Genomic DNA, 12,543 nt, shown 5'->3' with positions numbered 1-12,543 from the left:
GGTGGGAGGGAGGGTCAGGATGGGGAACACATGTACACCCATGGCTGATTCATGTGAATGTATGGCAAAACCACCACAATATTGTAATTAGCCTCTAATTTTAAAAAAATGTAAAAAAAAATGCCGTGTTGGTTTCCAGCATACATCAACATGAGTCAGCCATAGGTATACATATATCCCTTCCCTCTTGAACCTCCCTCCCACCTCCCACCCATCCCACTCCTCTAGGTTGTCACAGAGCCCTGGTTTGAGTTCCCTGAGCCATACAGCAAATTCCCACTGGCTATCTATTTTACATTTGGTAATGTATATGTTTCCATGCTACTCTCTCCAGTTGTCCCTCCCTCTCCTTTCCCCACTGTGCCCACAAGTTCTCTATGTCTGCAACTCCATTGCTTCCCTACAAAGAAGTTCATCAAAACTGTTGTTTTGAAAGTGATTCCAGGCCCTACAAGTTCTCCTACTTGATAGTCTGTAAGACCTTGGCCTCTTCCACTGCACCGTCATTCAAAGGTTTTGTTTTGTTTTAATTGAATAGCTGCAATAGATGTTTATAAAATATCCACCAGATGTTCCAAGTTAGAATTGACAAAGCATCCCTTTGTGTTGGGGCTGCTGGGTCTTCCACTTCATTCACCACCTTCTCTCTTCAGCCAGGCCTGGTCTGGCTTGTGGGGCCTACTTTCTTGGGCTATTGGTGATGATTGCCTGTGAACTCATTCCTTGGGCCTTTATCTGTGGGAAGACTCCAGGGCCAGGACTGAAGGTAGTTTTACATTTTCTTCTGCCAGGCGTTTGGGGGACACTCCCAGCCTGGAGCACTCACAGATTAACTTCTCTGCAGGATGTTTTTGGGACCATGCAAGTTGTATGAGTTTTGGCAGCCCTGTGCTGTAGGCTCCCTTGCTCAGCACAGGTCACCTAGACAGGTAAGTTCCCTCTGAGTCTCAGGCACTTGTTTCCTGTTTGTCCTTGCCCTAAGGGTACAGTGTTATTGAAGGAAGTTTCCAGTTTGACACCCATCTTGGCCAGCCCAGGGCATTACATCTTATCTCCTGGAGCCTGAGAGGCCACAGAAACCAGTTCTGCCTACTCTTCTTGTTCTCTGCATTCCATTCACAGTTTGGCTTGGGCTTCTGAGAGTTTCTTCTTCCCTTGTAGGCTCATGAGTGCATTTTAAAAAAAGGTTTCTGTTTTGTCTAGCAGTTTTAGATGTTGTCAGCAGAGATATCAATTAGAACATCTAGATCATCATGCTGGCAGACACCTCTCCTGTGGCTTCTGAGGTCTCAATCACCTGGCCCTCCTTTTCTAGTTCCTCGGCCTGCTTCTGGCGTCTAAATATGGGTTTTCTAGAAAAATCCATCCTTGCTCTGTGCTATCCCCAGTCTTTTTTGTTCTTGTGTTGACCAGCATTGCCTTCATGGCTTCGTGTTTCCCGTTAGTTGCTCCGACTTCAGCTGATGCCTAAACCTTTGTTTGAAATTAATCTCTCATTTCCCCCTCAAGTTTCCTTTGAGCTGCCAGTTTCTCTATTCCTGTCATTTCCTTCTCCCCGTCTTCCTCCTGCTCCAAAATCAAGGTCAGTGGGAGGTTTCCCTTTTCTGTAATATTTACTAAATCCATGTGTTCTTCGTCCCCAGCGCGACTTAGTTCAGGTTTCCATCTCTTCTAAGCTGTGGGGATGGTGCTTTAGCTGATTTTTGTACTTCTGTTTCTGATCCAGCCCACTCTCGGTCAGGTTGCTGCCCCTGGGAGGCAGCTCAGACTATCTCACCCCTTCACCTCTGAAACTTCAGCCACTTATCCCTCCCTATCAGTGTAAATGCAAACCTCTGTTCTGTCCACATCTCTCCATGGTCTCCTGTTTTTCTATCCACCTGCGGGCTGGCTGCCAGACCGAGGTGTTTGCTGATGGCCTCGTGTTTTCTTCCATTTGTGACTTTTTTGTGGTCCTCATGGTTACCATGTCCAAAGTCATCTTACCCTTCCAGTTGATCTACCATGCCACTAGCACCCCTCCAGGCCTGCCTGTCCAGAAGTAACCCTGGCATTCCTTGGCATCCCATGGTACTTTATCTGTACCTTTCAGGGCACTTAACCTGCTCCTCTTTACGTGAGCAGTAGCTGCTCCCTCCTCATCTCTCTCCTTCAGAGGATTTCTAACTCTTTAAAGACAGTAGTGGTGTCTAACTCTCCTTTTATCTACTTAATACCTTGTTCATAAGAGATGGTGGTGGTGGTGGTTTAGTTGCTAAGTCGTGTCCAACTCTTGCGACCCCATGGACTGTAGCCTGTCAGGCTCCTCTGTCCATGGGATTCTCCAGGCAGGAATACTGGAGTGGGTTGCCCATTTCCTTCTCCAGGGGATCTTCCCGACCCAGGAATTGAACCCAGGTCTCCTGCATTGCAGGCAGATGATTTACCAACTGAGCTATGAGGGAAGCCCCTCATAAGAGACAGTGTCTGCTAAGTAAATGTTTCTTAAATGTACCTAATAATGGCAGTGGAATGAATGAACAGGAGCTAGCAGCCACCAAGTGACCTATAAGAATATTCTGTTTAAAAAGGGCTTTGATTCGGCAAGCATTTACGTTGAATTTTTTTTTTAATGACTAATGTATGCATGGTTGAAAAGTAAGGAAAGATTAAAGGACTGATTGTTTGTGTCCCCCCAGATTTTCTGTTGAAGCTCTAACCCTCAGGGCAATGGGAGATGATTAGCTTTTGATGCAGTCACGGGGGTGGTGTCCCATGATAGGATTAGTGCCCTTTTAAAAAGAGGCCAGACTTCACATCTCCACTGTGTGCAGTACAGCAAGAAGGCCATCCTCTATAAACCAGGAGGTGGATCTCAACAGAATTAGACCATGCTGGCTCCTTGATCTCAGACATCTCAGCCTCCAGAACTGTGAGAGATAGTTTGTTCTTCTAAGCCAGGCAGTCTGTGGTATCTTCTTATAGTAGATAGAGTGAACTAACTACAGCAGTAAAAATAGTAAAAATATCTCCCTCCCAGCACCCTTTAGCCAGCATTCTCAGTGTACTGCTATCCACCCAGTGATAGTAAACAATGCAGGCAGTTCATTATTTATATTTCTTCCTCCTTTGACCCTAATGGAGCATGCTACATACGCATCTCCGTAGCTTGCTTTCTAAATTTACCAGTACATACTGCCTACCAAGTGGGTTTTGTCACTCTGTTAATATTCTGTTTACTGTCTCATACTTTATTTAATCCTCTGTTGATGGATATTGACATCATTTCTAATCGTTTGCCTCTCGGTGTGTGATAATGAATCCTTAAAATGGGACAGTGGAGAGGGACAACAGAGAATAGATTTGAGAAAGATCAAGATCAGATCAATAGAATTTGTTGATCGACCAGTTATGGTTATGAGGGGAGATGGGATGATAGGGATGAATCCAACCTGGGTAAACAGGTTGATGGTGGGGCCAGTGGTCAAGATGGGCAACATAGGAACAGAATGAAGAAGAGAAAACAAGTTCATTTTGGCTGTGCTAAGTCCCAGGTTCTAGGGGACAACCAGGTGTGGGTATGTGTGAGGCCAGTGGCTGTGTAGATCTGAAACTTTGGCCTGGGGAGAGATTTATTTGGTAGACCTGGATTTGATCATTGGCATTTTCATTGACGTGGCCAAAATTATCAGGAGAGAGAATTACAGTGAAAAGTGGTGTCACATATGAACCTTGAGAAATGTCAGCCTTAAATGATTATGATTTTGACAAATAGTAAAGAATGTTCTTTTTCTAAAATGATTTGAAATGACATTTCAAGTGCACTTTTGTAGTCCTTTCCTGAATAAGTGAATATGTACATTTATAAATGAAGATAAGGGTGACTCAAGAATATTAAAGCCATTTTCCCCAGGGAAAAGGATAGTGGTAGAACTAGGAGAATTCTTAATGCAAACATAAGTAGCAATGGTAATTCATGCACAGGTTTCTTTTTGACCTATGAGACTTTTGTATGAAATTACTTTTGATGCAGTTGTACAAATTCTTACTATGTCAAGTCATAGTAAAAGGCTGAAAATTGTATCAAGCATGAAGCTGTTGCTTAGAATTATAAACTTTGCCAAGTTTCAACACCTCCCATCGTTCTTCCTTAAAATTTTAGACTTTTCCTCCTAACTTGAATGATAGCATTATTGTTCTTATGTGAAGCGGTCTTGTTTCTTGAGATAATTTTACATTGCTGCACCCTTCAGTGGTAGATGGAAACTGAAAAAGGCTAATGTCTTCAATTTTGAAATCAAATTAGGAAAAAACACCTCAGATTCTTGTTCAAACATTGCAAAATTCTGTCCCGAAAGAATTAGTGACTGCTTCCCTGAATTTTTAAAGCTAGGTCTCAGAGATGCAGTGAATCGTGTCCACTGATGACCATGCTTTGTGACAGCATCATTTGAAAGCACTATTATATCTTACAGAGCTTATTGATTTATTTCCTTGAATACTGTGAAAATTGTTTTCTTCTGTAACTATCTCCCTCTTGAGTGGTATTTAATTTTTATAAATCTGACACTCAAACATCCAGTTCTGAGAGACAGCACGACAAGGCTTTGGCTGTCTGTGAGTGCCCTTTGTGAGATCTAGGAATCCTAACTCAGTGATACAGTTCTCCCTCCTCCAGAAGAAAGCTCATGAATCACTCAGTATTTATAAAACCTACTCAATAACAATAAATCCAATCTAAATGTTTAAAGCGAGTCGGTGCATCTTTATATAAATGCCATTTAAAAATGATGGCTAATTAAGTGAAAGCTAAAATCTGCTGTCATTTCAGATTTTTGCTCCCACAAGACACAACAGTGATAAACGGAGCTAAATTAAAAAGACAAGTTACATTCTCTTTGTCAGAGTTGTCTTCCCTAGTGTGAAATTGGAGGTTTTCATCTCAACTTTGTCCTTTAACATTTTTCAAATGTTACATTGTGCTATTTTTAATCCTGGAAAAATGTATAAGATTGCTTTTTTTTTTAAGTCTCCATGCCTGGTATTTCTTGACTAGTAGGAATCTGAATTGGTGAAATGCCCAAATATTCATACAGAGCCGAATAAAGGAAGACATGCTCACGTGAAGCCAGGGGTGAGCACTTGAGAGTGTCTGTTTTCTGATGTCAGTTGCCCAGCTTTGATACTCGGCTCTGGTTATACAAGATGCTCACCTGTGGAAGGCTGGGTAAAGGGAACATGGTCCTTCCCTATACCTTTCTCTGCAACTTCTTGTCAATCTATAATTATTTCAAAAATCATGTAAAAAAAGAAAAAAGTCAAGCAGCCCCTCAAATAGGCTGAGCACACAGAGCCCTCAGGAAGATTCCTAGTGTTCTGGTGTATCCAGGGCCCTTCAGGATCAGGGCATCACCACCCTCCCATGGAGGGTCTTGATTCAGCAGGGTGAGCTGGGACCCAGGCAGTGCCTCACACATTGGGGAAACCCCAACCCCATTTCTGAACCCCCTGCCCACTCCCTGAGCTGGGATCGAATCCTTCTTGGGAAGCAAGATGGGTGCGGGGACAGGGTCACTGAGGGCACGTCATCACCACTCCTTGAACCTGACTCCCTGACAGTCTCTAGAAGCGGTTCCCTCCATGGGACTCGTGTTTCCCAAATAGTGTCCCCACCTGACGCAGGGCTATAGGTAGGAATCACTGTGGAAAATGGCAACCTGCAAATCAAATTCTCAAAGACTCAAAGCCTTAAAAACTACATGTCTATAAGTGAAAATAAATGACAGGTAAAATCCTCAAGAAACATAAGCTACTAACTTTAGGTTTTAGCATTTTCATGCAGGAGCTGTAATTAGCCTTGTAACAAGTAATCACTTGTAGGGAATTCTGTACTTTTTAATAACGAGGTAAAGATGAATGGGTGATGTTGTCCTTGCTTTAGTAGTAGTAGTCTTAATGCTTCGTAGTCTTAACTTTTTGTTAATAATCCACCTTTATGTTACTCTATTGAGAGCTTGTGTTTTTAAACTCTTGCTTTGTTCTCTTATCTTAATCTTTAAGGGGGGAAAAGGGTAGAAATTAAAATATCTGGGAAGTAATTCCTGTACAATCAACTTTAGAAAATGTCAGCATTGCTTCTTACAGAATGCTTACTTCAGTAGAGCCAGAGTTAGTGACAGCTCAGTGTTCACATCGTATTTTCCTATTTAAACTAGCAAATAATACTTTAAAAAAGTGTTTTCTTGTAATTGTAGCCTAATTTATTTGGATAGTTAAAATATTGGCTTGAACATCTGTTCTTTTCCACCTTAAGCTCCAGTTCAGTGTTAGATGTGTTGCTTTGTATTTCATGGCAAGAAATATCTGGCTATTTGAAATATCTGGTTATTTGATTCATAAACGTGCCTGAAATGTTTGAGGTCCAAGTGTGGCTCTTAGCATCATGTGTCTGCCTTCACGGAGACTGTGGTCTAGAGGACAGTAGGGGTCCAACAGTAACAAACAAGTAAATACATGTCAAATGGTCACATGTGATGGAAATAAAATGGGAAGGAGGATGAGGGGTGCTGTTGAGGGTGTGTGTGTGTGTGTGTGTTGTTTTTCTGTAGGGTGTTAGAGAAAGGCTCATTGGTTAAGGTTACATTTGAGCAGAGATGTGAAAGAAGTAAGGGAGGAAACCATGAGGGCAAGGATTCCAGACAACTGGAACAGCAGGCGCCAAGGCCCTGAGATTGGTGCGTGCTTATTGCTCATGGGGAGCAGCACTAAAATCCAGCACGCTGGAGCAGACTGAGGAAGTGGAAGAGCAGAGACGTCGTGGGAGACGTGGCCAGATGGCGAAGGCTGTGGGGGACATTGCAAGTGCTTCCACTTTTACCCAAAGTGAGATGAAAAGCTCCCACAGGAGGATTTGGGGGCAGGGGAAGGATTTGAGCTGACTTAGGTTGTGCCACTACTACTCTGACTTTAGGTGTAAAGATGAAAGCAGAGGACTTGTTAGGAGGTGTTGTTATAATAATCCAAGTGGAAGTGGCAGAACCTTAAACCAGAGAGCTAGCAGTGAAGTGATAAGGATAAGCCAAGGTGCAAAGGATGGGGCTGGCATCTGTTGAAATGGGGAGACTGGGAGGAGCAGGATCGGGTGGGAGTTGTGAATGTCCCAGTCCTCTAGCTGTGGTGCGGTCACTTGTGTGGCCAAGTCTGAAGATCACAGTAGGGCTGCAGAGTGATAGATATTTAGGAATCACCAGGGTATGGATGGTATTTGAAGCCATGAAATTCCTTAATGTCACCTTGAGAATGAGTATAGAGAAGAGATGAGAGAGCTGAGGCCTGTCGTTTCAGAGATCAGGGTGTTGATTCAGAACTCACAGAGAAGTTAACTAAGAATTTTCCTAATGTTCTGTCTCTTTCTTTTAAGAATTTTCCTAATGTTCTGCCTCTTTTTAAATAGATTAATGCATCACTGGTCCCTTTAGAGACAGTGGCACTGTTTACTAATCATTGCTGGATTTTCTTTTTCTTTTTTTTTTTAAGTGTGTTTTACCTGATCGATTGCTAATACTGCTTAAAATTGATGCGTGTTTTTTGGGTCTGATTTTTGGAAGTCTGATTTTTGTGCAGCAGCACTTTAAAAAAAACCACCAAAAGTCATGTTTATTGTAAAGTAATTAGCCTCCAATTAAAATAAAATAATTAATTTACAAAAAAAAACTAAAAAATGAAAAAGTCATGTTTGTAGTTATAGAAAACTGTGGTCTCACAAGTAATGGTTAATAAAGATAGAGGGTAGCATAAGTCTAGTCTGAATTTGCCATTGTTATTTCTGGCTTAATGGGCAATTCATATTGATGTATGGCAAAAACCATCACAATATTGTAAAGTAATTATTCTCCAGTTAAAATAAGTAAATATTTTTTAAAAAACTAAGAAGAAAAAGTATTAGGTTGTTATTTCATCATAGGCAAATCTGGTTAAAAATAAAATAAAAATCTAAGGTTGTGGTGTTAGTAGAATATTAGTTCCTTTACACCGAAGTTGACATTCTGTTTGTTTGTTTGTTTGTTTTCCCTCTTCTAGCCAATATTTGCGTTTTTGAATGAAGAAAAGTTTAACGTGGATGGATGGACCGTTTATAATCCAGTTGAAGAATACAGAAGGCAGGTAAGTCAGGAGATACTGGGCCACGTGAAGAATCTCAAATGTGCCTGCTGAGGATATATGCCTTTGGTCATGCTCTTTGAGAATCAGTAACACCCTTGCTAAATACTTTTTTCCCTAGCAGTAGTATAACATGGCTTATTCTGTCTGTCTAGTACTGTGAAGCCTACAAGCTCTTACAGGGCCATGTTCAAGCTGCATTGAAGGTTACATGGCTAAGTTCGTTTTCTTCCTACCACATGAAGAACATCCATTATATGTTGTCCATGAAATGAATCAAATACTCAAGAGTCTAGAACAGCCAAACTTCTATATCTTACTACTCAGGAATTGATGTCACAATGTAGTTATGTGTTTGGGAGCTTAACTATTACTGGCAGTTAGATTTCAGTTATATTCATCTTGGCTTAGAGATTCAAATAAATTAGAACTATAATGTTGACTTTTCCAGGCAAGCTTTAATGAGTGTATATGAGAATTGCCTTTACTGCTCTCTTAGTAAACTTTACCCACGTGCATGTTGATTTGCAACAATAAAGTAGGAGGCTTCGAGTATTGTTGCTGTTCAGAGGTGAAGGTCTCCTGGCATTTAAAGAAGATTCCCATGCCTCTTATGGAACAAGAGCTGCACTTTGACCTCTGCTATAACCAAATCATGGGATAACTAGGAGTTTTGTGATGAGATTTTTCCTCAATCTCATTCTATAAAGCTTGTAAAATAATTGGGAAGTTTTGTTGAATTAGGTTTGAGAATCAAATCAAGCCCAGTGAATGTAAAGTCAAATTGCAAAACACTAGACTTGAAAACCTTTAAGCCACCACTTCCACTACCAGGCCTCTTGGCTGAGTTCCCTGTTTAGTTTTGATCAGAAATTCAGGTGTGGGCATTTATCTCTGGAACACATATGTGAAGTAGTATGCCCTGTTGCTAGCTTTAGACTATTTCATTTTCAAAGGCTGTGTGTACCTCTCATTAATAACCTGTCTTATGGGTTATATATGGAGGCAGAAGGACCATTGAAACATCTTGCATGTTTTGGAGACCTCTGTAGTGTTATGTATTAAACTATCTGCACGTTAATTTTGGAGTATTATTGATAGTATTAAGACTTATTTTGTAGGTCAAAGCTTCTAGCTTGAAACAAAACAGTTCCTATTTTTAAGCTTGCATGCATATATGAACTATTGAAGGTATTTTGTTCTAGACTGCCATTATATTCCATCTTTTTTTCTTATACCTTTCTGATGGGACTTGTAACTCTCTAATTGGACTTGACATCAGACTCATCTGCTTGGTCTGGATTCTATGGGGCCAGACCTAAAGACAAGGTACAATGCCTGTTCCCAAAACAAGCACCCACATGGCTCACTTTTGTGTGTGTACTTCTGTATTTGTGAGTGTGGGGAGGGAGTTATTCCAGGACCTCTGGACCTTGTCCCCACTAGATCCAATTTTGTGAGTAGGCGGTAGGATGGAAGATGTCTTCCGTGTGTCCCTGTCACACTAGCAGGCTGCCTCAAATACAGATGACTCTATTTGTCACACAAGCCATAGGGCAATCACCCATCCCAAACCACTTGATTGAAAAAACTCTTAGGAGGTGGCAAAATGAGCCTCCCCAGAGGGGCTTTCCTTACTTCCCTTCTGTGAATTTCTTTTTTTAATTAATTAATTTATTTTAATTGGAGGCTAATTACTTTACAACATTGCAGTTGTTTTTGCCATACATTGACAATGACAAACATTGTGAATTTCTTTACAAGCTTAGCTTCTTTCTACTTTGGAGCAGGTTGAAGTATTCCCCCTATTTTGAGTAGGGGGTAGAAGTTGCCTGATAGCTTTTCTACCCTCAATTAGACACACATGATTGCACAGTGTACTTTTCTTTAAGGTGCGTGAGTAGGGGGGGGGACCTTGAGTTTCTCTGCACAAGTAGTAGAGAAGAGTTTGGCATGAAATGAAGGAAGATCTCAAGTTGAACAGAATTTGCATTTATCAATGATAGTTTAGAATTTTGGAGCCCACCTGTGTTTTGTCTTGTGTTCTGTTGTCTGGATTACTGATCTGGTTCCCTTACTGGGAATCAGTAGTGTTACCACTCTGCCATCAGACGCACGTTTGCCTTCTGCTCGAAAGGAGAAAGGAGACCCAGTGATGGCCAGACTCAGAGAGGAGTCCTCCGTGTTGACACGAAATTCCTTTCCTCCTGCAGGGGTTGCCCAATCACCATTGGAGAATCACTTTTATTAATAAGTGCTACAAACTGTGTGACACTTATCCAGCTCTCTTAGTGGTTCCATACCGTGCCTCTGATGAAGATCTCAGGAGAGTTGCAACTTTTCGATCCCGAAACCGAATTCCAGTGAGTACTGCAATTCATGTCTTTTGTAAAGGGTGCCATGAGAATGGTAGTCAAGTAATTCAGAGAAATGCTCTTTTGGAATTTCAGTCCCACAGGTTATTATGAAATGTCTTCTGAGTGCAAAGCAGCAGGCCAAATGGGGAAAGAAGTAAGACATCACCTGCCCCCCCCCCAGAAGCTTGCAGTCAAGGACAGAGCATGAACTCAAGTAGTTTTTATATAGGAGAAGGAACAGGTAACACCATGTGAAAAGGAAGAAGGGAGGACAGGGTCTCTGTGGCTTCTCTCTTAGTAGCACAGTGATTAACAAATGTGAGGCTCTTGGTCAGTGTCAGTTGACATGTTAAAAACAACACTAGAAATACCCTATTGTTATGGAGCCTGTAAGTACAGGCTTTTACTTAACACCTTTATTTGGATTCGTCTTTCTGCATGACATATGTAAGCTGCATTCAAACCATTAGCAATCTTGAGACAAGTGCGGATTATCCCAAACAGTATATTACAGTATCACTGGACCTAGTTCATAAAGTAGTATTTTGGTTCTTAAATATTTATGGATGAGTTGCACTATGAATCTTATTGACTAAAGTGTCCCTAAATCATATTGACTAAACGTTTAGAGAATTTTTCCCCTCTGTTAGTTTTCAGGGCATCTCATAATAAGTATATTATTTTGTTTTGGTTTTGATTTTGAAAAGCAAAGGTTGAGGAAATTAAACTTTAATGTTATGTCACCTTTGACTTCCAAGTCTAGACATTTTTGTCCTTAAAAGAATATTTGTGTGAAACTTTTGTGTAGTATCAACATAATATGAATTGTAACTTAAAATGCACTTGGTTCGCTAAGGGTGAGTGTCTGTTCATATCTTCATGAGGTATATAGTATACTTGGAAGTTTGGTCTTTAGCTCATTTTGCTAAAATGCTGTGCTAATAAAGCAGAGTTACCAGTGTGCTCCTCTTCTGCTCTGCTGAAACATACTTTTCTGTGCTGTAGCCACAGACTCCACCCCTCTCCTGGCCAGCTGTGTTGCTAAGACATGCCTTGCCCACAGGAGAAAGGGTTAGGATAGTGTGGGTTCATTTTGTTCACTCCTTCATTCGATGAGTATTTATTGAGCATCTACTGTGTCAAAAGTGTGTGTGAGTGCACATGTACATGTGTGTGGATTTCATGCGATTAGGGGCAGGAGAGGAAGTGAAACACCTGAGCCAAGTCCACTGTGCTCAGGCTGCCATGTTTATCCCACGGGTCCCACAGTTGGGAGTGAATGAAAACCCACCATAGAGCAAATAGAATGCTTAGCTTTTTACTTAGCCATTTTATTGATCCTCCTTACCTTGTGATGGGCCCTGATTTGCATTTATTTTTCCTAAAAAAACTTAAGGCTAAACTGTCCATCCCCTCTCTATAGATTACAATGCTTAATAATATCTAATAAGAGATGATGTACTCTTTCTGATACAACTCCTAACCACCAGACTCTTGACTGTAACCCAGGAAATGTATTTCCTTTTAATAATAAATCATTAATATCTGATATTCAGTTCTTTCAAAAAAACTCATAAAGATACAAAAAGAATTGATGAGAAAGCAGTCTTATTATGTTATCCATAAATAAGATGTATAGTGTTATAAAATATCACTGAATAATAAAATAATCTACATGCATTAATGTTCCCATTAGATGGGTACGTATTCCTTTGTTCTCCAACAGGTTGGTCTTAATGTTATTGAATTCTTTAACATAAAATGAACATATATTTATTTATTTTAGACATTTAAAAAAAACTGTTAAACATCAAGGAGACTGCCACCTAGTGAGGACCACACTTAACATTTTGATATATGTCATTCCAGACTTCCTTCTATGCATCCATATTTTTTTTCCATTTATTTTTATTAGTTGGAGGCTAATTACTTTACAGTATTGTAGTGGTTTTTGCCATACATTGACATGAATCTGCCATGGATTTACATGTGTCCCCCATCCCTATCCCCCCTCCCACCTCCCTCTCCATCCCATCCCTCTGGATCT

The 12,543-nt window shown here is 40.7% G+C and overlaps 1 protein-coding gene across 5 annotated transcripts in view; it reads left to right on the top strand.

The window, feature by feature from the left end:
- The window catches only part of MTM1 (myotubularin 1), a 90,918-nt gene that overhangs the window by 55,282 nt on the left and 23,093 nt on the right, over positions 1–12,543 (top strand). For all 5 annotated transcript variants that reach the window (XM_070462779.1, XM_070462777.1, XM_070462780.1 and 2 more), the window contains 2 exons: positions 8,059–8,142; positions 10,353–10,502. In XM_070462779.1, the coding sequence (XP_070318880.1) occupies positions 8,059–8,142; positions 10,353–10,502 (234 nt within the window). The remainder of the gene's footprint in view (positions 1–8,058; positions 8,143–10,352; positions 10,503–12,543) is intronic.

Source organism: Odocoileus virginianus, unplaced genomic scaffold, assembly GCF_023699985.2.
Source record: "Odocoileus virginianus isolate 20LAN1187 ecotype Illinois unplaced genomic scaffold, Ovbor_1.2 Unplaced_Scaffold_13, whole genome shotgun sequence".
NCBI classification, from domain to species: Eukaryota; Metazoa; Chordata; class Mammalia; order Artiodactyla; family Cervidae; genus Odocoileus; species Odocoileus virginianus.
The sequence above is the reverse complement of the archived record's forward strand: the minus strand, read 5'-3'. Positions and strand labels throughout refer to the sequence as shown.